The sequence below is a fragment of the Vidua macroura genome, chromosome 21, assembly GCF_024509145.1.
Source record: "Vidua macroura isolate BioBank_ID:100142 chromosome 21, ASM2450914v1, whole genome shotgun sequence".
Lineage (NCBI taxonomy): Eukaryota > Metazoa > Chordata > Aves > Passeriformes > Viduidae > Vidua > Vidua macroura.
This window is the reverse complement of record NC_071591.1, coordinates 5,797,174-5,822,400: the sequence shown is the minus strand read 5'-3', so window position 1 is coordinate 5,822,400 and position 25,227 is coordinate 5,797,174. Positions and strand designations below refer to the sequence as shown.

Below are 25,227 nucleotides of genomic sequence, written 5' to 3'. Positions count from 1 at the left end.
GCTTGTTTTAAGGCTGAGGCATGTGCAGTTGAAATTTTCTGTCAGTTCCCTCCCCCACACACTATTACAGTTGTGACACAAGCAGCCCTGTGAATTATGTTTCGAACTAGATTTTGATTTCTGTTGTCCTCAGCGTGTAGTTAGGAATATTAATTTTACTTACAATATTAGCTATATGCAAAATGTATCTTTGAGACATTGATTTAGAACCCAGCTTTTTCATAACTTCAAAAGACTTCTTTTTTGATTGAAAGCATATTTAGTTACTTAATATTCTGAGCAGATTTTTGTGTTGTTTTATTCGTATCTGAGGAACAGCTTTAATGTTTGTAACCCTTTCTTTGGGGAAAGGGAGAGAAACTCTGCAAATTAATTATTCCTAATAATTTTTTGCTTTGCTTACCTAAGGCTGCAGCGCTTTCTTGCGGACTTCCGAGACCTCACCAGCTGGGTGACTGAGATGAAGGCTCTGATAAATGCTGATGAACTTGCCAATGATGTGGCTGGAGCAGAAGCCCTCCTAGACAGACATCAGGAACATAAGGTAGAGTGGTTATACAGCCAAATCCAGTCAGCATGATTGTATGATTTGTATGTCTAACACGGTCTCTGAGTCAGTGTTGTAGCACTGGAATGCTACATATGATCATGCAACTAACACAGTAGATTGCTGTCTTGATTTAATATTCTTAAATTGTTTCCAGATGGTTGATATATACTAAGTATTAAAGAATGCTTATGATAATATTTTGTAAAAAATAGGCCTGATAGCAGCCAGTTGGATTAATGATTGTTTTTGTTGTCCATCATGAGGAATTCCTATAATTAAGCAGAAAGAACACAGCTCAAATAAACTTTTTGTTTAATTTTAATATAGAAATTTATACCTAACTTATGTGCATTGTAAGGTAATTCTGTCACTCTGTGCTAAGATAAATTTTGGTAACAACTTTTTCACATCTCCTTCCATAGGGAGAAATTGATGCCCATGAAGACAGCTTCAAATCTGCTGATGAGTCAGGCCAGGCTTTGCTCTCTGCTGGGCACTATGCTTCTGATGAAGTTAAAGAAAAGGTAAGTTGAGAGCAAGAGATCCTAGAGGAATTTTGTCTCTTCCTTCTGTGTCCTTTAATTTAAAAGGATAATCACATCAGGAACTGGAGATTTCATTGTTTACACAGGAGATCATTTTCAATTCAGTGTTAACTACTTTTTTTAGAGTCACAATTTGATTTTACATTGAGATGGAAGGGAACTAGAGTGTTAAATAAAATTATTATATTTTCCTCTTCCCAATCAATTAGCTGACCATCCTCTCAGATGAAAGGTCTGCCTTGCTGGAACTGTGGGAGCTCCGCAGACAGCAGTATGAGCAGTGCATGGACCTGCAGCTTTTCTACAGAGACACTGAACAAGTTGACAACTGGATGAGCAAACAAGAAGTGAGTGCATATCTTTGAATTCTTCAGATATGGTGGACTTTAATTTCTGGGTAGTCTTTTGTAAGCTTAAGCAATTGGTATTACCTGCTGGCAGTGCCATGAACACCCACGAGTGAGTGGGTGCTGTGCAGAGTTATTTATCTGACTGCCTGAAATGGTGTGATGGCTGTTTCCATCTAATGCTGAAACTATGAGCTGTGACTAGTGGGCTTGATGTGGCTTTTGTGTGTGTTAACTCTTGTAAAATGCTGGTTGAATAAGAAGATAAAAAGAATTACTGGCTGTTAGAAGCATAAAGCAAACACCATGCCAGTAGGCCATCTTTACCTTTCAGTAATAACATATGGCAGGAAATATCCTTGGCTGTGCTTGAGCTCACTTAGAGAAGCTGAGTATGGAAACATAAAAATGTATTTGTGTCCTTACTTCAGGCATTTCTGCTGAATGAAGACCTTGGTGATTCTCTGGATAGTGTGGAGGCTCTTCTAAAGAAGCATGAAGACTTTGAGAAATCCCTAAGTGCCCAAGAGGAGAAAATCACAGTAAGACATTGACATTAGGTCATCACTAAATGGACAAGAAGTGAAACAAAGGCATTTATTGACTGGAGAGGAGACACTGCTAGAGGGTGGTAAAGGATGGAGTTTGCTTTGCCCAAATGATCTTCTGTTAAGTGGGATGTATTAGCTCTAAGTAACAGGTATTGGCTCTAAAATGGAAAATAGTGGAAAAGGTGTGGGATAGGGCTCAATTTCTGCCTCAGAGCCAGGTAATCTGGTGCTTCCTTATCATACCAGCACACAGGTGTATGAATATTTGTCAAAAACCTGCCCTCTTCCACATGGAGAGGATGAAGGTACAGAGAGCAAGGAGTGTAAGGATATAGATCTGCTAATGGCTTTCTGCCAGTTTTACTGTGATAAACTTTGGGGAATTGATACACTAAGCAAATTTGCACAAGCAATTTCTAGTACACCAAATAAATGGAAACTTGTTTTCCCTCTAGGCATTAGATGAGTTTGCTACTAAGTTGATTCAGAATAACCACTATGCCATGGATGATGTTGCTACACGCAGAGATGCTGTAAGTATCCAAAATACATTTAGACTGTAGGCATTAAATCTTGTTCTGCTTTATTATTTTGTATGATTTGACTTCAATATAGGGTAAGTCAGTGGAGGTGTCCCAGGAGGGTACAGTGGTGGTTTTCACGAGCTTGAAGAATTTAAAAACCTTTTACTTTTTTCTTTTTTCAGCTGCTGAGCCGCCGAAACGCCCTTCATGAAAGAGCCATGTACCGCCGTGCTCAGCTGGCGGATTCTTTCCATCTGCAGCAGTTTTTCCGAGATTCTGATGAGCTCAAGAGTTGGGTTAATGAAAAGATGAAAACGGCAACTGATGAGGCCTACAAGGTAAACACAAAGATGAGTGGTAGAATGCTTTTATGGCAGTACCAGGCTTAATCAGTCTAATGACACAAAACAACATCAGCCAAAATGTTGCTGATAGTCAGTGGTATTAATGGCAACAGGAGGAATTGTGTAATTTCTTCCTGACCCCAAGAGGCATTTTCCCATCGTGGAGTAATCGTGCCTATCCAATAGCTTAAGAATTCTGATTTGAGGCATATTTTTGGCACCAGATCCTCTGGTTACACCATGGCATGTCTATGAATGTAGTCCAATTTCAAAAATTCTTCAGAGATCTTTAGGTACTGATTTTGCATTGGAATGTTCTATTTCTTCATCTGTAGGATCCATCGAACTTGCAAGGTAAAGTTCAGAAACACCAGGCTTTTGAAGCAGAGCTGTCTGCTAACCAGAGTCGTATTGATGCCCTGGAGAAAGCTGGCCAGAAGCTGATTGATGTCAAGCACTATGCGTCCGATGAGGTGGCAGCTCGCATGAATGAAGTCATCAGCTTGTGGAAGAAACTTCTGGAGGCCACTGAGCTCAAAGGTATGACTTGCTCAGAAGAATATGGGCAAATTTCTAGAGGCTTTAGCTGGAAGAAGACAGGAAATGAGTTAACTTCAGTTTCCACTTGACTTACCTGTCCTGTTCTCATCTTGCCTGTCTCTGTCAGGTATAAAACTGCGAGAAGCCAATCAGCAGCAGCAGTTTAATCGCAATGTGGAGGACATTGAGCTCTGGCTGTATGAAGTAGAAGGACACTTGGCTTCTGATGATTATGGAAAAGATCTTACTAATGTTCAGAATCTTCAGAAGAAACACGCACTGCTAGAGGCAGATGTTGCTGCCCATCAGGTAAGGGAAATAATTTTTATTCCTGCAATTACAGATCTGCTCGCTCAAAAGATGGTATTTTCAGGTATGTTCAGTCAGAGACCTTAGCAGGTCTGGTCTTTATACTTTTTTTAGCTTTGGGTTTTACAGTTTGCTTATCAGAAATAATTTTGAACTAAAACATAACTTGTACGTCTCTAAAATAATAGCTTTATAACTTCAATAGAAATGAGCTTCTCAGTCACTGCAGCCACCTCACAGAAATTCTGACCTAACGCTGTTGCTGGATCCATTTTAGGATCGGATAGATGGCATTACCATCCAGGCACGCCAGTTCCAGGAGGCTGGGCACTTTGATGCTGACAATATCAAGAAGAAACAAGAAGCTTTAGTGGCTCGTTATGAAGCTCTGAAGGACCCCATGGTAGCTCGCAAGCAAAAACTTGCAGATTCTCTTCGCCTGCAGCAGCTTTTCCGTGACATTGAGGATGAAGAGACCTGGATTAGGGAAAAAGAACCTATTGCAGCTTCAACAAACCGAGGTTGGTCCAACCTGGTATCTCTAGGATTCAAATGTCAGAATTGCTCTGTTATAAATTGCATCTGGATAGAAAATTCTCTGAAAATTTCAGAGCTGTTTGTTGTATTAACATTGCCCAGAGTTACATATTTGCCATTGCCCCTGGGTCTCTGTTGTGTTGCTTCTATAATTGCATTGGTAACAAGTTTCCATAGCACTCTAGGCTCATCCTTAGCTTCTCCCTGTGCAAGTTTGTGTATTGCTGGCTGCAGCTGCCTTGAAATTTTTGTTTCATCTAGTGAGTCTGATTTAGCTGATTAATTATTTTGTATCTTTCAGGCAAGGATTTAATTGGTGTCCAGAATCTGTTAAAGAAGCACCAGGCTTTGCAGGCAGAAATTGCAGGCCATGAGCCTCGTATTAAAGCAGTCACACAGAAGGGAAATGCTATGGTGGAAGAAGGTATGTCTCAATATTTTTTAACTCTGGCTGTCTTTTGTTCTCTGGCCCAGCACAGTTAAGAATTTGTGCCTGATTTTATCCTAATAATAGGCCTGCTAGCAGAATGAACTCCTGGTCATCCTTTCATCCAAAAATAAAAATAGGTTCCTAGATGGGAACCTGTCCTAATTTTGACAGATCTCTGTCTACTCTTGATGAACACTTATTTAGCAATTTTGTGCCTATTGTATTTAGTCTCTATAAGTCTGTTAAAGGGCTCTATCTGAGGTACATAATCATGATGTGAGAGAAAATTCTCTACAAAGACAGTAATTCTTGCTTTTAAATAAATAGGCATCTTTATTTCTGTGTGTTATTAACATGAAAATTTAAAAAATATTAAAAATTAAAATTAAAGAAATAATCCTGCAGGTCTGAAATAATATTTGTCTGCTGCCAGAACTCTGGAAAGAGATGACCTTTTCTGTTTCATCATTAAGACATGTTTTATGTGTCTTATTTTATTCCTATTGGTTAAGATATGCTAGTACAGCTTGATTGACAGGGTCAGTGTTTTCCAGTCTGAGGCAAAAGGACCAGCTGAGTTATGTTTCTGTAATTGTAGGCTAAATAGGCTTTAAATTGGTCTATTTTTTTTACTTTGAAGAATTACAAGTAATCTTTTAATGTTGTCTGCTAAGTCCTATAGTTCCCTCTGCTTCTGTTCCATAGGACACTTTGCAGCTGAGGATGTAAAAATCAAACTGAACGAGCTAAACCAGAAGTGGGACTCTCTGAAAGCCAAAGCATCTCAGCGTCGACAGGACCTGGAGGATTCCCTGCAGGCTCAGCAGTACTTTGCTGATGCTAATGAGGCCGAATCCTGGATGAGGGAAAAGGAGCCCATTGTAGGCAGTACAGACTATGGGAAAGATGAAGACTCTGCTGAGGTATTTGAGATTGTTTAAATCAATTTTGCATAAGTACAGTGAGGATTTGTCCAGTGGTAAAAAAATGAGCTGTGATAGCTTCAGGATTCTTAACAAAGAGGGCAGATTCTTGCATCAAGCAAGATTTTGGCTCTCAGTCAAAAGATGACATATTTTCCTGTGTCTTAGTTGCTATTGCACATGAAATTCTGCTGCTCAGTATATTAAACCAACTGTGAGGAAGCTTTACCTCTGTATTCACTCTTTTACTGGGTTTTGTTTTTTTAAGTATAATGAAAATAATATCAGCAAATTCCTCATGGGATGAGCATTTCAGTATGAGTCTGGTTTTCAGCAGTTCATTAGTCTGGAAGTAATTTTTTTTGTCTGGATATTGTTTTATTGTTTTATTATTCTGTAGTCAAACACTACATCCCAGGCAATGCTGACCGACATTTTATCAACATGAAGTGCAGTTTAAAGACACACTTTAAACTTACCCATATCACTCTGGAAATAGTTATTTCTGGTCAGAACAAAAGAATGTTGCTAAGATAAGGTAGAGGCCAAGCACCAGAAGCATTAGGCCCACTATCTAGCCTGTGAATAAATAGAAGTGATTATTCCCATGGGAGTCACAAGGCTGGCAGCTCTGAAAAACCCACATTCCCTTAGTATGGAGTCAAAGTATTTATTTTAAGCAGAGGCATATTTGTAAAATGGCAAGGTGTGCATGTTGTTATTATCATCCACTTTCAGGCTCTTCTGAAGAAACATGAAGCTTTGATGTCTGATCTCTCTGCTTATGGCAGCAGCATCCAGGCATTGAGGGAACAGGCCCAGTCATGCAGGGTAAGGAAAGATGCTAATCATGTACCTAAAATTCATGGGTCAGCAAAAGGTAAAAACAAAGCTCAATAACAGTTGCTGGTTTTGAGAGGTTATTGCAGACTTTGCTTGATTTTCTCAAAAAAATTAGCAGTCTATTTTTATAATCATAAGACAGCTGTATTGTTTTGAAGTAAAACAATTTAATATGGTGGTTTTCAGGGTTTGAGCCCAGACAGCACCTAAACTGACTCTAGAGTAGCTTTAACTAAGGCTGAAGTCTATTCTAGGATGACAATATTGATTAAAATAAACATGGAACAGCTCATTTTTTCTTGTGCTCTTTTTTTTTTTTTTTTTAGCAACAAGTTGCTCCCACAGATGATGAAACTGGAAAAGAGCTTGTTTTGGCACTCTATGATTACCAGGAGAAGAGTCCCCGGGAGGTGACAATGAAGAAGGGAGATATCCTCACATTACTCAACAGCACCAACAAGGTGGGTTCTGGTTTCCTGCTTTGCTGCCCTGCTTGGCTCCCTCAGTGCTGTGTGTTTTGTTTGGTTTTGGCACATTTAGCCCATGCCCCCATTTAGCACTTCAGCTGAAGCTCTTCACTTCATTTCCATCATTCCTCTACAGCTGCCAACTTTTCCAAGACAGGGCATATGTCTGTGAGAACTTTAATTCCCTGATATGGAGGAATTATAATAGATCTCTATCTTCAAAAGACTGTTTGAACTGATCTCCATAGCAAGAGCAAACTGTTGAGAGCATCACTGGTTTCCTTGTGTTAATAGAAGTCTCTGATTTGCAGCATTCAGTTGCCCAGCATTCTTTGTTTGATGTCCTCACAGTGGTTGCTTTGTGGTTTTTTGCTTCCAGGACTGGTGGAAGGTGGAAGTCAATGACCGTCAGGGATTTGTACCTGCTGCCTATGTGAAAAAACTGGATCCTGCCCAGTCTGCATCCCGGGAGAACCTCCTGGAGGAGCAGGGCAGCATTGCACTGCGACAGGAGCAAATCGACAACCAGTAAGATCTAACTGATGAGATATGACACTGCCAGCATTAGCTGGCTTGGCCTTTGCTTCACAGATTGTCACCAGCTTAGGTTAATGCTTCTTACACTAGGGAGTAATTAATTGGAGCAAAACAAGGGCCTCCTTTGCCAGAGGCACCAGATTCAGTTGTTTTATTCCTTCTCTAGATTTTCTAGTTGCTTTTCCCATTTTTAACCGTTGAACTCATGACACTAGAGCTCAACTTACTGTCTGACCTGAGCATTTTATGTGTTCCTTTTGTTCTTGTACCTAACTACTTAAACTTGTTTGTGAGTTATATATGTCCTAAGCAACTCTTGTATATGTAGTTGTCACTTCTTAACGTGTGATCTGTTTTGAAAAGCTTTCTTAAATTTGATTCCATTAAGTACAGTGCTCTCCCTATACAGGGCTGCCTCTGGAGGTGCCCTCCTTACAAGCTAGGGCTACTTTGCTGCTAGCTCATCACTTTTTTTCTGAAATGTGGTGCCAATATTTGTTGCCATTATAGGAGCTAAAATGTGTTCCCCCCCGACTTTTTTTTTTTTTTTCTTTCAATTTTTATCATCTTTTTTTAAAAGAGCAGCATATCGTTGCAAACAGAAAACTGCAAGGCTGCTTGGTAATGACCTTCTTAAAGCACATGGTGGCTGGAGATTAATTCAAGCAAGGGCTGTGGGTGATAGCTGTGAGTGCTAGCCCTTCTTATCAAGCCACTTGAAAGCTGAAGCTGGAAGTTTTCTGTATACTCCCATCTGTTTGTGCAGCTACGCTGTTGTTCTGTGTGAGAATTTCCTCCCACTCAGTTGTGTTGAGTCATCAGTTATTACAGTGCCATGCAATAATTACTAGCCTTAGCTCTAGAAGTAAAAAATTAAAATAAAATCACACAAAAAAAACCCCACCAACCCATAACAAAAGCCCTTTTTACCAGTACAAAGAAAAAATTCTGGAGAATTGTGGCATATTGGTCAGGATTTTAATAATATAATTCCCTCCATGGGTTTGCATATGGCTTTTAGTAACTAGAACAGGGTGCCTTATTTTAGTGCCAGGGACAGGGGACCACCTTTTAGTTTCCAATCCCATGGCACAATAATGAGGAAATGAGGAGACCTTATAGAGAGAGCTCAACTGTACTGCTGAGGTTTCCTTACATGAATTCTACTCCTGGTCTGATTTGCTTTGCTTCTGAACAGCACCTAATTTTCTCCATTTAAATGTGAACTCTTACCCATCTCCTACCACGGACCAGCCATGGATGGAGCTGCTGCTTTCATTATTTTTGTTAATCTGACTAATTTTTCGCATGCATTTGCTGTGCTCCCTGTCTGTGCAGGACTCTCATTACTAAGGAGGTCGGCAGTGTATCTCTGCGTATGAAACAGGTCGAAGAACTGTGAGTAGGATTAGCTCTTTCCTAAACCATGCTGTCTCCACACTGTCACTGTTCATCCTCCCTTTGTTTCTTTCTTTGGGAACGCTGCTCCAAAGAGACATGAAGGAGGCCATTTCTGCAATGAGGATTAGTTTAGATGAATGTGGTGGTCTGTGTTTCCTCTGTTCCTCACAACCAGCTGCTGATCTTGCTGGGCACCTCTGTGCTGCTGAATTGGTTCATGTTTATTCCATCACACTGGTTTTGCTTACCAAAGAGGCTTTAAGGGTATCTGGACTGTTTTCCTTAAAAAGTATCTCCTGCATTTTTTGAGGTGCAGATAGAACTATTAGCTTGTTTATATAAATATATATAAAATACATCTACCAAGTATTGCATCACATCTGAATGTCTCAAGAGTTTGGGAAGGGTGGGGCTGTCATGGTCTATCATATAAAGTAACATTCATGCTGGATGCTCAAAAAACATTATTTATATAGGGTAATTATTCCTTAATTCTAACATGAACTAAATTTTTAAACCTGTGTTCATGTCTCCTGGAAAAGATACAAGTTTGCATTATACTAGTGGAAGTTGCTGGGAAATCCAAAGCCACAGTGTTCATTGGCTGTGCCTGGCTTTTCATAGCAAATTTATTCATTGAAAATTAAAAGTAAAACTTTTATGTAAATCTCTCAAGTGTTGCAAAGCAACTCTGAAGTTAGGTTTGCTTCTGAAAGAGTTTTGCCCCAGATCCTCTATGAGCTTTACAAGTATTTAATACCTGATGTTGTTTGCTGAGGCAAACAGCTGCAGTTAGGGCAGGATTCAAAACAGTGTTTTCAAGTCAGGGTAGAAAGTTTCTATCCAAACCTAATATGAAAGATTCTTAGTTCCTTTCTGCCCACTCTTAAACTACAGTAAACAGGAAGACACAAAGCCTCTGCTTCCATGGAATATCACTTTGGTATACAGATGTTACAGCCCAGGATACTGAGGATTTTTTTCAGGAGACTTTGTCATGTCTGAACTGTTGGTTAGGAAAATGCTGCAGGATTGAACTCCTCAAGATGGGAGGTTGTAACTGCTCAGTATGTGCCCTTGTGTTTTGGGGTGGGAAATGAAAACATCCCCATTTGAGGCCCCTCTAGGTACCTCAGCAGTGTCTGGTATTATTTGATTTAATAACATCAGAAGGAATGTGCTTAATAATGAGAATCTATTGCTGCTGTTGATCACTGTGGTAGACCCATGTCCAAACTGATTCAGGACATAAAAAACCCTTCCAGATGCAGCTAAAACATCTCATCTTCTGGAAGACTTAAAGTAAGAATGAGCATTAAGTGTGTTTTTTCTGAACGCAGGTTTTTAAAAAACAGGCATTATGCATTGCTAGAGAGATTTGTAATTCAGTATCAGTGACTGCAAAACTGCTCTTGGCTTTTTTCAGCAATAGCTTGGGAAAGGTCTTGTAGGATCATCTGTGTCTAGTTGATTACAAGATGGTTTTAAATAACTGGCTGGTCTTAAAAGGTTTATTTGCCTGAGCAGACCAATTTAAGCATGTTTGAGGTTTCACTTTGTGTCTGTTCTATAGTAAAGGAAGAGTAATATCACTGATGTTGAGAATTGCACAGATATAAAAAGCGTACATGAAATTAGTTTCATGTATTTCCCAGTTGAATATAGGTGTGTTATCAAAGATTCACACCTTGCTTAAACATTCAGCAGATTTTGCACTGGAAAATGGCTACTGAAGATGTTTGTGCCCAAAAGCTGGGAGGCTGGTGGATTTTCATAACCTCATGGCAAACTTGATGTACTCTAGGAAAATACCTCTTGGCAAGTAAGAGCCTGTGGAGTCATTCCTGCCCTGCAGTGATGCTGTAGTTTAAGAGCCTACTCCAGTCTAGGCTGTGATTTGGGTTTACATTTGCCCAGTGAGGTGTTGCATGGGGGAGTTCCCATTTTGGTGTGCAATCCGTGTGGAGGAGAGACATGGACCGTCTTCATTCCCAACTGCACGTGACTAGCTCATCCTCTACTGGAACAGGGCATAAGTTCAGGGATTCCTCATTTTTGGGGATCCCAATACTTGGGAAATTCCTGTGATTGGACTCAGTTCCATCTGATTGTTCCTTGCTTTCCTTTCCTGCTTGTCCCAGGTATCACTCTCTCCTGGAACTGGGAGAAAAACGTAAAGGCATGTTGGAAAAAAGCTGCAAGAAGTTCATGCTTTTCCGTGAAGCCAATGAGCTCCAGCAGTGGATCAATGAGAAGGAAGCAGCACTCACCAGTGAGGAAGTGGGTGCTGATCTGGAGCAGGTGGAGGTTCTGCAGAAGAAATTTGATGATTTTCAGAAGGTATGTTGTGATGCTGCATAATGTGTATGTTAATTTTGGCCTTTCCCTTCAGGCTTTCTGATCATGTATCCCATGACAATTCTTCATAGCTGAGTAGGAAACATGGCTTTGATTGGACATAAAAGGTCCATAGAAGGTATATATGAATTTCTTATTTCATTTTGTGAGGATAGAGAATCCCACTTTCAAGTGTCTTCAGTTTGATTACGTTCCCCAGGTTGTTCCATGCTTCCCAGCTCCCAGAGAGCTGAAACTCTTTCAACACTTTGCAGTAGAGTCTGCCAAGCTTTGGAGGAATTTCACTTTGTGTAAAGCATAATCTTCAGTTAAGCTATTCCTATTGAACAGAAAGATGCATTTGGTTTCCATCTGTAGAGTTATTTCCCCAAGATATGGGGGAAAAAAAAATAATCTGGCAGCTGAGATTCCCTGGCACAGGCTGTCTGGGAACTCAGGGTCACTGTGCTCAATTCCTGCTGTTCTCACACTGGGCACTCCTGGTGAGCCACCTTGTTCCACGTGTTCTGCTTGGCTGAATGTTAATGCTGGGATATTTCCCTGTTCTGTGTAGGATCTCAAAGCCAACGAGTCACGCCTGAAGGATATAAACAAGGTTGCCAAGGACCTGGAGTCAGAAGGGCTGATGGCAGATGAAGTACAAGCAGTACAGCAACAGGTGCTCTTTTTCTTTGCCTTAATCTAATCTAAGAAGCAAAATATTTTCCTCCTTTCTTTTGTCTGTTGTCTTTGCCTGGCATTGCAAGATTCAGGCTGTTTTCTAGTGTGGCCATCCCAAGAAGACCTTTAGAATTATATTTTGTAATAATGCTAGAGCAAATTGCAGCACCATCAAGAGCTTTTTCCTTTCTTTTTTTAGTAATGAAAAGGCTTTACAATAATACTAAAAGTCATGGAGAATACATGCATTAAGTCTGCTTCATATAAATTTCAAATTTTGCCTTTATTTATTTTGCAGGAAAATGGATGAGGAATGTTAGGGAAAAAGAAAAATAGAATAGAGCACAATTCAGAGTGGAGGGAGTTTGTGGGTTTTCTGTTTTGGTTTGAGTTTTTTAGCTTTTTTTTGCCAGCATTTTACATACTTGTGCTACAAATATTTTATCCTGTGCCAACTAAGTATGAAACATGTCGGGAAAACATTCTTTCTGTTAGAAAATAACAAATTGTTTGTCCTCTCTCCTCTGCAGGAAGTCTATGGGATGATGCCCAGGGTAAGTGTTAATTTCTGAAGTGGATGGAGTGGCAGTTGTAACAGGTTTGGCATGTACAAGGAGAAGTTCAGCCATAACTGTAGTTCATTTCCATGATGGAACTCACTAATGACATTGACTGGACATTCAAAGATTATCTTATCTATGATCCCTTTATTTCCTGAGTGTCTTGCCCCACATCACAGATCTAAGCAAGCAGCATAACTCAAATTGATACAAATACTTGCACGAAAAAATGTACTTGCTCTGTTAAGGATTGAACATAGAGATATTTTCAAGATTTTTTTACTGTATTCTGATAGTTTTAGATTCTGCTTCATATTTAAAGCTGTTTCTTCACATTTTCAAACAGGATGAAACTGATTCTAAGACAGCCTCTCCTTGGAAGGTAGGTGTCATTGCTTACTAGCACACAAAAAGAAAATAAAACAAAAATTACAGCATATCATCTTTTTTAGACCATTTGCTTCGCCTGTGCCATAGAAATTCTCAACAGCCTGGTTTTTACCTCTCTGCTACAAAACTGTTTAATTTTGAGCTTGTACTATGAGGGTGATTCCAGTTTCTGGGCAGTAGATGTTGAATAATCCCTTGTTCACTCTGCATGAGTTCTTTGCTTTCTGCTTGCTACAACAAAAATGGTTTTATTCCTCAAAGTAAAAACCATTTATGTCAATACTCCTTTAGTAAGGAATATGCTGTATTCCATTAGTCATCTCCAGCTTATTTGCTGCAATAGTTAGAAAAGGCCTTTCTCCATTCATTAGAGGCTTACAATGGAAGAGCTGTCACTTTCTAAAGCACAAAAATACCTTAAATATTTTTTTAATTATCCAACATGATGTTTTCCCTAGCATTTCATTCCTGTCTTTTATGTCTTGCATCCACCCTGTTAGACTTAAAGCTGCTTGTACATCTTTTAAGCTGTATAATGTGTGGAAACCACGTTAGCATGCAGTATGTTGACAGAAAATGCAGCCAAGTTGCCAGGAACTGATGACTTAAAGTATTTTTTTGCAAATTGCAAACATGTACATTGAATTCTAAGAGTCTTATAGTAACTTATCAGACTGATATTTTGGGGGTTTTTAATTAATGTATTGAATGTTGCCTTTAAATTTCCTCCTCTTTGTCCTCATAAAGATTTTTTTGCTTCAGTTTACACTAACATGACAGTGTTTACTTGTGAATTCTGAGTATTCTTACTCTGCTCTATAAGACCTTAGGAATTACAACCAATTATTCTTAATTCTGCGCTGGACCCAGGCTTTTTAATTTACTTACATTGTCTTTCTTAGTTTTTTCTGTTTGGTTTTTTAAGGACTTTTCTTTCAGTCTGGTTGTGCTTTTGGTTAGAGTTGACTTCAATGCTATATTTTTTATTTCTGCCTTTTCACACAGTCTGCACGTTTGATGGTACACACTGTGGCAACCTTCAACTCAATCAAGGTAATTCCACAACTTTCTCTGACCTGATTTAGAAGTTGTGGACATTTTTTATCCTCCTTTTCTATAGCCTTTGTCTTTCATTAAACTTTATAAACTCTTTCGAATCAATTTATTGAAAGAAGAATTAGTATATACAGCATTTGCTTCTCAAGTTACATCACTATCTTATATACATAAAATCATTTGGTTTTACAGCTCAGGAGAAACCCTTCAAATTATTTTATTTAACTAAGCTATCTGAATTTTTGCATTCTTCTGGAATGAAGCAGAATTTAGTAGCCTTTACCTGTAGTGAAAAGCCAGTCTTGACTTTTTGTTTCCCTCATCCAGGAGCTGAATGAGCGCTGGAGATCCCTGCAGCAGCTGGCAGAGGAGAGGAGCCAGTTGTTGGGCAGTGCCCACGAGGTACAGAGATTCCACAGGTGAGGGGTTTGTTTGGTCTTGACTCAAATGCTTTGTTTATCAAGAATTCTAAAATATTCAATCCCCAGTTTGTTCAGTGGAGGGTGGTCTTTTAATTCTCTTTTTGCCTTTCCTTCCTTCAAATCAGAGACGCTGATGAAACCAAGGAATGGATAGAGGAGAAGAATCAAGCATTAAATACAGACAACTATGGGCATGACCTGGCCAGTGTTCAGGCTCTGCAGCGCAAACATGAAGGCTTTGAGAGAGATTTGGCAGCTCTGGGAGACAAGGTGAGATTCTGAGGAAGAAAATTCAGAAGCTTTGTTTTTATCTGCCAGAAATGATTGAACTACAGCAGTTCTCTTTGTCTTCACTGTGTTCATTTCCCTTTCTCTAATCCTAGGTGAATTCTCTTGGTGAAACTGCCCAGCGTCTAATCCAGTCACATCCAGAATCTGCTGAAGATCTCCAAGAAAAATGCACTGAGTTGAATCAGGCTTGGAATAGTCTGGGAAAACGTGCTGACCAGCGCAAGGAGAAGCTTGGAGATTCTCATGACCTGCAGCGTTTCCTCAGTGACTTCAGGTAGTGATGTGATTCCCCCTCTCAATTTATTATTAGTGAAGTATACATGGCTTATTGTTCCACAGGAATATTTCTGTGAAGGGTTCAGAAAAGGATTGTTCTCCCTGTTGTGACTTATTTCAGTGGAGGGAGGGAAAAATTCCCTATTTCTGTGTGTTCACAGGGACCTCATGTCTTGGATCAATGGGATCCGGGGCCTGGTCTCCTCAGATGAACTCGCAAAGGATGTGACTGGAGCTGAAGCTTTGTTGGAAAGGCACCAGGTATGTGAAAGATAAGTGTATCATAAACATCAACAAATGTTTCTTTTTTCTGACACTTTTCAATTAGAGTTCCAAAAATAGATCAGTTCCAGCTCTGGTTATTGAGCAGTACATCTCTGCCCCTTGCAGGAACACCGCACAGAAATAGATGCAAGAACTGGCACTTTCCAGGCATTTGAACAGTTTGGACAACAACTCCTTGCCCATGGACACTATGCCAGCCCAGAGATCAAGGAGAAACTGGATATTCTGGAGCAAGAACGGACAGACCTGGAGAAGGCCTGGGTCCAGCGCAGAATGATGCTGGACCAGTGCCTGGAACTACAGGTACTCTGCTGCAGTTTGGATAAGAAAAATAATTCCTCTTTTCATTAAAAAGTTTACCATTTCATGGTGATAACAGTGCTCTTGATCTGTCTTGCTCATGCTTTGGATTTTTTTCTCCCCAGCTGTTTCATCGGGACTGTGAACAAGCTGAAAACTGGATGGCTGCCCGGGAGGCTTTCTTAAATACAGAGGATAAAGGAGACTCCTTGGACAGTGTGGAGGCACTCATCAAGAAACATGAAGATTTTGATAAAGCAATCAATGTCCAGGTGAGGAGTGAAGCTGAAGTAAGAGGAAAATAGTTTCCTTTTTTCATGTGATTTATTAGCAAAAGGAGTTCCTGCTGTGTATGGCTTCTGAAGTTCAGTTCTGAATATTCAACCATGTGGAATTTACTGCAGAAGTTTAGAAACAGTTTATGCACATCAGGATGTATCCCATTGCCTACAAACAGTGTAGAAATAGTGGCAAGTATTTGTGTAAATCTACTGATTTACTGTGTAAATCTACTGATTTGTGTAAATCTACTGATTTGAGTTCCTGCTGTGTATGGCTTCTGAAGTTCAGTTCTGAATATTCAACCATGTGGAATTTACTGCAGAAGTTTAGAAACAGTTTATGCACATCAGGATGTATCCCATTGCCTACAAACAGTGTAGAAATAGTGGCAAGTATTTGTGTAAATCTACTGATTTGAAATTACTTTTTCCCTTTATTTGTGGCAGAAAAGAGTATATTTCCAGTTTCTTGTAGCAGAAAACTGCCTAGATTTATTGAGAAATCATACTGCTGAAGTTTTTAGCTCAAAAGAGCCTTTTTTCCTAAAAGCCACAGGTGAAAAGTGTTGTAAGTTGAACTCTGCAGTCCTGTAGAAGAGAGGCTACCTTTATTAGGGTCCCAGTGTAAATTTAAAGAAGATTAAAAGGCTTGTTCAGTTCAAGACACTGCTCATCATTTGACTTTAGGGAACCACAGTTCTAATTCATGGTTTCTGGTTTGAATAGGAAGAGAAAATTGCTGTCCTGCAGTCCTTTGCTGACCAGCTGATTGCTGCAGATCATTACGCCAAGGGAGTCATCGCCAACAGACGCAATGAGGTCCTGGACAGGTCAGTGCTGCCTGGGAGGAGAAGGCAGATGACTGGAAATACTCTTTAGGGATGTTCTGTAGCTGTTGAAGGTAATGCCTCATGTGGCTCCAGTGTTTTGTTCATTGTATGTGTCAAATTACTACAGGTGGCTTCGTCTGAAAGCCCAAATGATTGAGAAGAGATCGAAGCTGGGAGAGTCTCAGACCCTCCAGCAGTTCAGTCGTGATGTGGATGAAATAGAAGCCTGGATCAGTGAAAAGCTCCAGACTGCAAGTGATGAGTCCTATAAGGATCCCACAAATATCCAGGTGAATGTGGTTCTTGGCTTAAAGATCAGAATATCATTGTTAATTTTGCAAGGCCTCCTCTGGTTTGAAAATCCATGCTCAGGAATTCTTGTTCAGAGATGACAGAATAGTACATCATGTTGGATATGTTCTCCTTTTAACAAGGAGAAAATGGAAATTACATTATGCATGAAAGGAGACCCAAAATAGGATTTGGTTAGTAATTATTCATGCCTATAATTAATTATTCATGCATATAATTAATAAGATATGTGGTATCTGCAGCAGAAAGTTTCCTAAAGAAACCCAAGTGGCTGTTCTGTCTCTCTCCCAGCATCTAGACAATAAGGAAATGGAATTCTTGGGTCTCAACTCTTTTACATTATAGAATGTGAAATCTCATTTATTTTTCAGTATTAAGGAATAAAGTTACCTCTTATGTTTTAATTCTGGTTTATGAAGTAGTATGAATGCACTGAACTACTTCTCTCAATCTGTTTTATAGCTTTCCAAACTGCTGGTAAGTAGTTTGGACTAGCCCTGGTATGTGAATTTATTTTCTCTGTATAAGCTTCTGTGTAAGCCCAAGCTCTGGTTGCTGCTCCATCCATCAGTTCATGCAATCTCTTTGTTTTCTGTTAGTTCTTGACCTCCATCCAGGTACAGCTGTTGATCCTCGTCCTATGGGTGTGGCTTTTTTTTCATTCCTATTCAGCATCATTTATTTATGTATTTGTTTTGCAGGTGTTCTGCATGATCTGTTTAATCTATGCTGTGTAATAATGAAGTTTATGCTTTTTTAGGAGTTAGCCTATAGGAAAATGGGGTCCTGTCCCCCTTTTTCAGAAATTTGGCTGTTTGATCATCACTTGTGATGATTTAACACAGGGCATAATGTCAAATCCATGAGCTTGTGTTTGTAGAATCAGATGCTGAAAATGGAGGATTCAGTTAATGATAGAACTTGATTGGCTTAGTTCTTGCAAGAACATAAAAGGGAATAAAACAAAAAGAACACTCCAGAAAAAGAGATGTACCAGATGAAAAGCCGACAACACTTGTAAGAATCTAAGAAGTGGAGTAAAAGGATCTGTGGAAGGAGAAGATAGAACAAAGAAAGGGGAAGTTAACGAGTAAGAAATGAAAAAATAATTTGTCACTTCAGAGTGTGGTACATTAAGCTACTATTTTTTTAGTTGGGGAAAAAAATTATATTAAACTAAGAAAGGCTTCTCTGCAATTTGTTGTCATAGTAATTATATGGAGATATGCAATTGGCAGCTTTTAAATTGAATTTTCCAAGTTGGTTGATCTATCTTTGAAAGGATATGCTTCCCCAAATCTCAGGATTTGTGGTTTACAGTTCCCAAAATGAAGCAGTTCATGCAGAATTTCTCATACCAGCACTATAGTATTTTTTCCTTTTTTATTTTTGATCTAACATTTCCTTTCATTCCATTCTCTAGGACACTCTCTACCCATTTCCAATGTCACTAGCATTTCCAGTTTATACTTGCAAATTCTGTCTTGTCACTTTTGTGTTGTTGTCATATTCCTGGTGGGTGGATGGATCATGGATACATGAGAGCTGCACACTCCTTCCCACACCAAGGCTCCTGTTGTTCTCATGGTGGTCTCAATTTGGCAGAGAAAAATTCTTACCAAATAATTCAGTTACATTTTTATAGAAGCTTTTGGCTGTTAATTCAGTATTTATCTATCTATATATATATAATGGGGCTGTGCATGTCTAATATCAAAACTGTGCAGAAAGTAGATAACCTGGAGCAGTGATTTCTGTTAATTACTTATAGATTAGGAAGGGAAGTAGAGATCTGTGTATTTACAAAGGGGTGCATTGAAAACTAGGAATCGTTATTCAGTACCATCTCAGCTTAGTGCAGGGAATTTTGCATTGGCACCTGTGAAATGCAGAACATGCTGCCAGAGTTCTGTGTTATCAGCTCACCCACAGTTTTGCCAGGTCAAAACTTGGTGGTTTCTCAGGTAATGAGAGTAACCACTGCAGCAAGTAGTAAATACCCTACCCAAAGAGAACTTCAGCTCAGCCTGTGCACAAAGCCGATGACCACCCAGCCCATGAGAACAATGGAGCAGCCCTGTGTGCAGAGCCTGATGGTGTTGGGTTTGTCCCTGCAGAGCAAGCACCAGAAGCACCAGGCCTTTGAAGCCGAGCTCCACGCCAACGCCGACCGCATCCGCGGTGTCATCGACATGGGCAACTCCCTCATCGAGAGGGGCGCGTGCGCCGGCAGCGAGGACGCCGTCAAGGTGGGCACCTTTGAGTCTTGCTTGGCTTTGCTTTGAGCAGTGTTTCGGTAACTGAGGCAGGACAATGTCCCTCTAGAACAAATTTTGCTTTTGTGTATCAACTACACAGTGTAGATCAGGCGAATCATTCTGCTGTGGTCTCAAAGAGGATACATTTTCTGATCCTCTGATTGAGGTGTAAATTATAGCTGAGCAGCTCGAAGTAGTGACTCTAACTTGCATACCTGGAATCAACAGCCAAACTTCCACCATGTTCTGGTTTTGCATTGATCAGAACTTTTTCCATGTTTCATTTACTTATCATTCCCACTTTGACAGGCACGCCTGGCTGCCCTGGCTGACCAGTGGCAATTCCTGGTACAGAAATCAGCAGAAAAGAGTCAGAAACTGAAAGAAGCTAATAAGCAACAGAATTTCAATACTGGAATCAAGGACTTTGACTTTTGGCTTTCAGAGGTAATAAGATGGGAATTAATTACTTGCAAAGTGTCTTTTTTATTAAAAAATAAAGTTTTTATTACCTTTGCTGATGTTAGATTTTGTGGAGCACTGTTTATCTTTGAGCAAGTCTAGGTTTATTTTAAAAAAACCTATTACTAGTAAAATTCTTGTGTATGTGTTCGTGTTATTAGTTATTAACAATAAGGTAAGAAGAAGCAAATTTGCATGGAGCCTTTTAGGTATTAAACAGGTGACATGGTAAAGGTTTAGTAGAAAATTGAGAAGTAATTTGCATGGTTTTAAAGCATTATAGTTTCAAGGAGTTTGTGAAACACAATTTGTTCTTCATTCCATGTTTCCTTCTCCATCCCCAGGTGGAGGCTTTGTTGGCATCTGAAGACTATGGGAAGGACTTGGCATCTGTTAACAACCTTCTGAAAAAACACCAATTACTGGAAGCTGATATATCTGCTCATGAGGTATTGCTTTCCCTTTTAGTTTTGGAAGATAAATCATAGTCATAAGCAAATTCTATAGGTACAGCTCCTGATACCTGCTGCAGTCACAGACTTGTTGAAATGTGGTTTTTAGCAAAACCTGTGATTGTGAGTCAGATTCTGATTTTCATCCTGACATAATGAGCACAGAAACAAGCCCTGAGCAATCCCTGCTCTCTCTCCCCTCCGTGTCCAGGACCGCCTGAAGGACCTGAACAGCCAGGCTGACAGTCTGATGACCAGCAGTGCCTTTGACACGTCCCAAGTGAAGGACAAACGCGAGACCATCAACGGGCGCTTCCAGCGCATCAAGGGCATGGCCAGCGCCCGCCGCGCCAAGCTCAACGAGAGCCACCGCCTGCACCAGTTCTTCCGGGACATGGACGACGAGGAGTCCTGGATCAAGTGGGTGTTTGGGAAGTTCTGGGCTTGCCAGTGTCACTCATATCCTTTAGAGTGGCTTTAGAGCTGCCTTCCAACAGCTGTGCGTCTATAGGAGATCACCTTTGCTGCCAGTCAAGAAAAACTGTTTCCAGTGTGGTTTCTTAGCTGCAGTTTTCTTTGGTCAAATCCCAGTAAGCAGAAAAACACTGTTTAGACTCAGACATTTCATTCTAGTCTTTTTGGAAAAGCTCCTACCAAAAATTCAAACCTTTTTCAGTTTCAAGTACTTTCTTGATTCTAGCCAGTTGTTGTAATTAATCAAATGGTCTTTCCACATTGGTACCTCAGGAGGAGGGAAAGACATGAGGCTGATAGAAATCATTCAAATTAGAGCACTTCTTTTGTCATGCTTTTAAAACAAAATTTGGACAACTTTACAAAACACATCTATATTTTTTAAAAAGAAAACAGTACAGAGGAATTCTGTCCTTCAAAGATAAATGATGGACCCTTTGTCATCTTCTTTCCCTCACACAGGAATGTGCTGCCAGGAGCCACTTGCTGTTTGCTAGTAACTCTCGCACACATTTTACATCCAAGATCTTTGTGCAATGCAAAGCAGTTGTGTATCTGAGGGGTTTTTTGTTTTCTTTGTCAGTTTGGACCTTTAGAAGTAATTTTCATGTTTTATATTTCTCTCTTCTCTGTTGAATTTAGAGAAAAGAAACTGTTGGTTAGCTCAGAGGACTATGGCAGAGACCTGACTGGTGTGCAGAATCTGAGGAAGAAACACAAGCGCTTAGAAGCAGAATTAGCTGCCCATGAACCTGCTATCCAGGTAAAACCCTGTCCCCATGGCAGATTTCTCTATCAAAGCAGCACCTTTCTTGATTGTGGAAGAGATGAAAGCCAGCAGTAGTTTTTCTGGACCCAAACAATGCACATAGGAAGGCAGGTGATGATCCAATAACTGTTTCTCTTTAGGGTGTTCTGGACACGGGTAAGAAGCTTTCAGATGACAACACAATTGGAAAGGAGGAGATACAGCAGAGACTGGCTCAGTTTGTGGATCACTGGAAAGAGTTAAAGCAGTTGGCAGCTGCTAGGTATGAATTTGTGTAAAATTCAGTATTAATTCAAAGTTACATGGACTCATAATGATCAGATTTATAAAATTTCAGGGTATGGGTTATTAGGAATATGATGTAACAGCATCTATCACTGATCACAGACTCTACAAGACTATTGGCAATTTTCCTCAGTAGAAACATGAGCCTCTTTTTGAGGTGTATGTTGTGTTTAGCCTTTTCTTGCACCAGTTGGAAACCATAGGCTTACAATTAGCTGTCTTTAATCCACAACAGGAGATTTTTCCTGATTAGAAACTGTTGGGAGAGAGTTTGCTTCAGTCCTTTGGCAGCTGCAGGCTTTGTAGTCCAAGGAATTCCTAGAGCTCCAGCCATGGCTGCTGCTGGAGGAGTGAAGTGTGAATGATGAGGTTCAGGCTCTGCACACTGTTTTTTATATCTTACATCTCAAGGCCATAAAACTGACCAGTTGCACCTTCCCCACACAGGGGCCAGCGTCTGGAGGAGTCTCTGGAGTATCAGCAGTTTGTAGCAAATGTCGAGGAAGAAGAAGCCTGGATCAATGAGAAAATGACACTGGTAGCCAGTGAGGATTATGGGGACACACTTGCTGCTATCCAGGTATGGAGGAAGTTGTCAGCACTTTATTGTTGCATTCCTATTGGGTAGAGCATAACAAACCTTTTTCTTTAATTGTCTTTACAATTTACAGGCTATTGTTGGTTCCTTTTGAAGTCCTACATTGTAAAAAATGTAAATTCATTTTATAAAAGCATCCAAATACTGTTATTTCCTGTAGAATTACTTGTAGTTTGATGTAGCTTTGTATCTCTTGACCTCTGATTGGAAGTCAGTCTCAGTTTCCTTTTGTCCACAAAAAAACAGTGAGTTGTGCTAACCAGCTAAGATTAATTTTTGACAGAAAACGTTTATGCTAACTGATTTATAAAATGAATTGCTTTTTTATAAATGGTGAGAAATTATTTTTAGAAGTGCCTGTGTCTTGTATTTGCAGGGCTTGCTGAAGAAGCATGAGGCATTTGAGACTGATTTTACTGTCCACAAGGACAGAGTGAATGATGTCTGTGCTAATGGAGAGGATCTCATTAAAAAGGTGAGCATGAACTAGTAAAGAGAAACCTTCAAAGGCTCCCCAGGACATCTTCATGTTACAGTAGACTTTCTCTTCTCTGTCATGTCTTTGAAAAGAGCTCTTACTCATTTTTTGCAGCTGAATAAGCTGTTGGTGTTTTGCCTTCAAAGCTGTTTCATAGACAATATCTTTCAGCTGAAGTCCTTGCTCTGTTACCAGCATCCTGAATGCCTCAGATGACTTCAACATCATACAGGATGGCTATATTTGTTTTCCTCCCTGTCACATAGAACAATCACCACGAGGCGAACATCACTGCCAAGATGAAGGGGCTCAGAGGGAAGGTGTCAGATCTGGAGAAAGCAGCAGCTCAGAGGAAAGCCAAATTGGATGAGAACTCAGCTTTCCTCCAATTCAACTGGAAAGCAGATGTGGTGGAGTCGTGGATAGGTATGTTCTGTGCTGAAGTACAATATTTATTAACAAACAAACCTTAAACTCCTTCATTTCCAAAAGTCTCCAGTAGCTTCTCATGTGCTGTTGTAACAAGCAGACCTAAGCCCAGAGTAATCAGCAGTGCTGTCCCTGCTTTATGCCTTTGTAGTAACCTGATCTGGAACAGAGGGAAGGTTTGAGATGGAGAAATGACATTTTTGCAAAATTTGTTTCATTTTCCAGGAGAGAAGGAAAACAGTCTGAAGACAGATGATTACGGACGTGACCTCTCTTCAGTGCAAACCTTGCTCACCAAACAGGTCAGTGCTGATGCTGCTGCCACCCCATGAGGGAGGGACCAGCTGAACTCCTGTGAACACACAAGAATCTATGTGTGAAATATATGCAGGTTATTGAAAAGGCTAAAGAAAAATGCAATCTCAAATACCTTTTGTTCTTTTAATGCTTCAGGAAACATTTGATGCTGGACTTCAGGCTTTCCAGCAGGAGGGAATTGCAAACATCACTGCTCTGAAAGACCAGCTGCTCGCAGCCAAGCACATCCAGTCCAAGGCCATCGAGGCCCGGCATGCTTCCTTGATGAAACGCTGGAATCAGCTACTGGCTAATTCTGCTACCAGGAAAAAGAAACTCTTAGAGGCTCAGGAGCACTTCAGAAAGGTGAGTGGCCAACCATGGGGCTACAAAAATCTAATTGCACACTCGATAAAAATTACATACTTGCAACTTCTGTAGCTTGTTCATGCTTTTGCAACTAATGATTTTGGAGATCCTGGAGAATTGACATAAGAATTTCTGAGATGCTTGCAAGGCAAACTCTTGCATTTTAATTCCAGATGAGCTCATCCAGAGTATTTCCATTACTGAACAACTGGATTTTTTCTCTTTTCAAGGTTGAGGATCTCTTCCTGACCTTTGCGAAGAAGGCCTCTGCCTTCAACAGCTGGTTTGAGAATGCTGAGGAGGACCTGACGGACCCTGTGCGCTGCAACTCACTGGAGGAAATCAAAGCCCTGAGAGAAGCTCACGACGCTTTCCGTTCCTCCCTAAGTTCTGCCCAAGCTGATTTCAACCAGCTGGCAGAGCTTGATCGCCAGATCAAGAGCTTCCGTGTGGCCTCCAACCCCTACACTTGGTTCACTATGGAGGCTCTTGAAGAAACCTGGAGGAATCTGCAGAAAATTATCAAGGCAAGTCAGTGAGGGAAAGAGTCTCTTCATATTTTATGACCTTTCAGTTGTCCCTGGAAGTTGTTCTCTGAGGTAATGGGTACAAGACTTTGTCACCATAATACAGCCAAAATATCTCAAAATTGGTGAGCAAAGAAAAATTGCCGTTAACTTTAAACTTGTGCTATTGTCAGTTGTTCTCATGGTTTTCCATTTGTGGCTCTTCTAAAGGCAAGACACATGTCTCACTTCCTAACTGTAATAGAAATTTAACTTCTCTGCTATGCAGTGAAGCAACTGCTGGTTCAATTGCAGTTCTCAGGACTTAAGTTCTGAATTACCACCTGAGACGCTTTTCTCTAGGTATCCAGGACACCACGCATTCAATGTTGTTTTGAGGCTCAGGACTGTGCTGGGATGCAGCTTTTAGTTTTTGCTTTCTGTTACAGGATGAGACCAATCCCTTTATTTCTCTGAAATTACTGTTGTTCGTTTCTCAGGAACGTGAACTGGAGCTGCAGAAGGAACAGCGAAGGCAGGAAGAAAATGACAAACTGCGTCAGGAATTTGCTCAGCATGCCAATGCCTTCCATCAGTGGATTCAGGAGACCAGGTATAGTTTCTTTCCAGGACCTGCCCTTAGGAAATCCCATAGGTAGTGTTTGTGTGCATCCTCTATCTCTTTGGACTGTCAAAGTTGTAAATGTCTCCTACTGAAAAACAGCTCATCAGGACTTTTCCATTCCCTGCAGTTGGGATTTGAGGGAGGCCTCATTAGCTACAGGGGAAAGGAAAGCCCTGGAACCACCAGACTTTTAAAATGTTCCTATTTCTGAATTAATTTTCCTGCAGTAATTCCAATTATCCAGGACTTCATTTTTCTCCAGTTACTCCTGAACTAGGCTGTAGCACAGCTGGGGAGGTGGAGCACAAATAGCTCCAAACAGATTCTGAAGTGCCAGCAGCATTTCTGTTAATGCC

General features: G+C 40.3%; 1 protein-coding gene across 6 annotated transcripts in view; it reads left to right on the top strand.

Annotated features, from left to right (window-relative positions):
* The window catches only part of SPTAN1 (spectrin alpha, non-erythrocytic 1), a 46,063-nt gene that overhangs the window by 14,258 nt on the left and 6,578 nt on the right, over window positions 1-25,227 (top strand). For 2 of the 6 annotated variants that reach the window (XM_053996531.1, XM_053996529.1), the window contains 42 exons: window positions 409-544; window positions 973-1,074; window positions 1,305-1,442; window positions 1,874-1,984; window positions 2,449-2,526; window positions 2,700-2,855; window positions 3,197-3,401; window positions 3,529-3,710; window positions 3,988-4,231; window positions 4,549-4,671; window positions 5,383-5,600; window positions 6,339-6,431; window positions 6,770-6,904; window positions 7,290-7,438; window positions 8,786-8,845; window positions 10,990-11,188; window positions 11,760-11,864; window positions 12,397-12,420; window positions 12,773-12,808; window positions 13,822-13,869; window positions 14,200-14,291; window positions 14,420-14,564; window positions 14,678-14,859; window positions 15,023-15,122; window positions 15,252-15,449; window positions 15,572-15,718; window positions 16,454-16,557; window positions 16,685-16,847; window positions 17,332-17,346; window positions 18,987-19,118; window positions 19,437-19,574; window positions 19,934-20,038; window positions 20,253-20,461; window positions 21,158-21,278; window positions 21,425-21,546; window positions 22,017-22,149; window positions 22,544-22,642; window positions 22,912-23,071; window positions 23,300-23,376; window positions 23,528-23,737; window positions 23,971-24,267; window positions 24,747-24,859. In XM_053996531.1, coding sequence (XP_053852506.1) covers window positions 409-544; window positions 973-1,074; window positions 1,305-1,442; window positions 1,874-1,984; window positions 2,449-2,526; window positions 2,700-2,855; window positions 3,197-3,401; window positions 3,529-3,710; window positions 3,988-4,231; window positions 4,549-4,671; window positions 5,383-5,600; window positions 6,339-6,431; window positions 6,770-6,904; window positions 7,290-7,438; window positions 8,786-8,845; window positions 10,990-11,188; window positions 11,760-11,864; window positions 12,397-12,420; window positions 12,773-12,808; window positions 13,822-13,869; window positions 14,200-14,291; window positions 14,420-14,564; window positions 14,678-14,859; window positions 15,023-15,122; window positions 15,252-15,449; window positions 15,572-15,718; window positions 16,454-16,557; window positions 16,685-16,847; window positions 17,332-17,346; window positions 18,987-19,118; window positions 19,437-19,574; window positions 19,934-20,038; window positions 20,253-20,461; window positions 21,158-21,278; window positions 21,425-21,546; window positions 22,017-22,149; window positions 22,544-22,642; window positions 22,912-23,071; window positions 23,300-23,376; window positions 23,528-23,737; window positions 23,971-24,267; window positions 24,747-24,859 — 5,604 coding nt within the window. The remainder of the gene's footprint in view (window positions 1-408; window positions 545-972; window positions 1,075-1,304; window positions 1,443-1,873; window positions 1,985-2,448; window positions 2,527-2,699; window positions 2,856-3,196; window positions 3,402-3,528; window positions 3,711-3,987; window positions 4,232-4,548; window positions 4,672-5,382; window positions 5,601-6,338; window positions 6,432-6,769; window positions 6,905-7,289; window positions 7,439-8,785; window positions 8,846-10,989; window positions 11,189-11,759; window positions 11,865-12,396; window positions 12,421-12,772; window positions 12,809-13,821; window positions 13,870-14,199; window positions 14,292-14,419; window positions 14,565-14,677; window positions 14,860-15,022; window positions 15,123-15,251; window positions 15,450-15,571; window positions 15,719-16,453; window positions 16,558-16,684; window positions 16,848-17,331; window positions 17,347-18,986; window positions 19,119-19,436; window positions 19,575-19,933; window positions 20,039-20,252; window positions 20,462-21,157; window positions 21,279-21,424; window positions 21,547-22,016; window positions 22,150-22,543; window positions 22,643-22,911; window positions 23,072-23,299; window positions 23,377-23,527; window positions 23,738-23,970; window positions 24,268-24,746; window positions 24,860-25,227) is intronic. The other 4 variants (XM_053996532.1, XM_053996530.1, XM_053996534.1 and 1 more) reach the window with 3 other exon arrangements.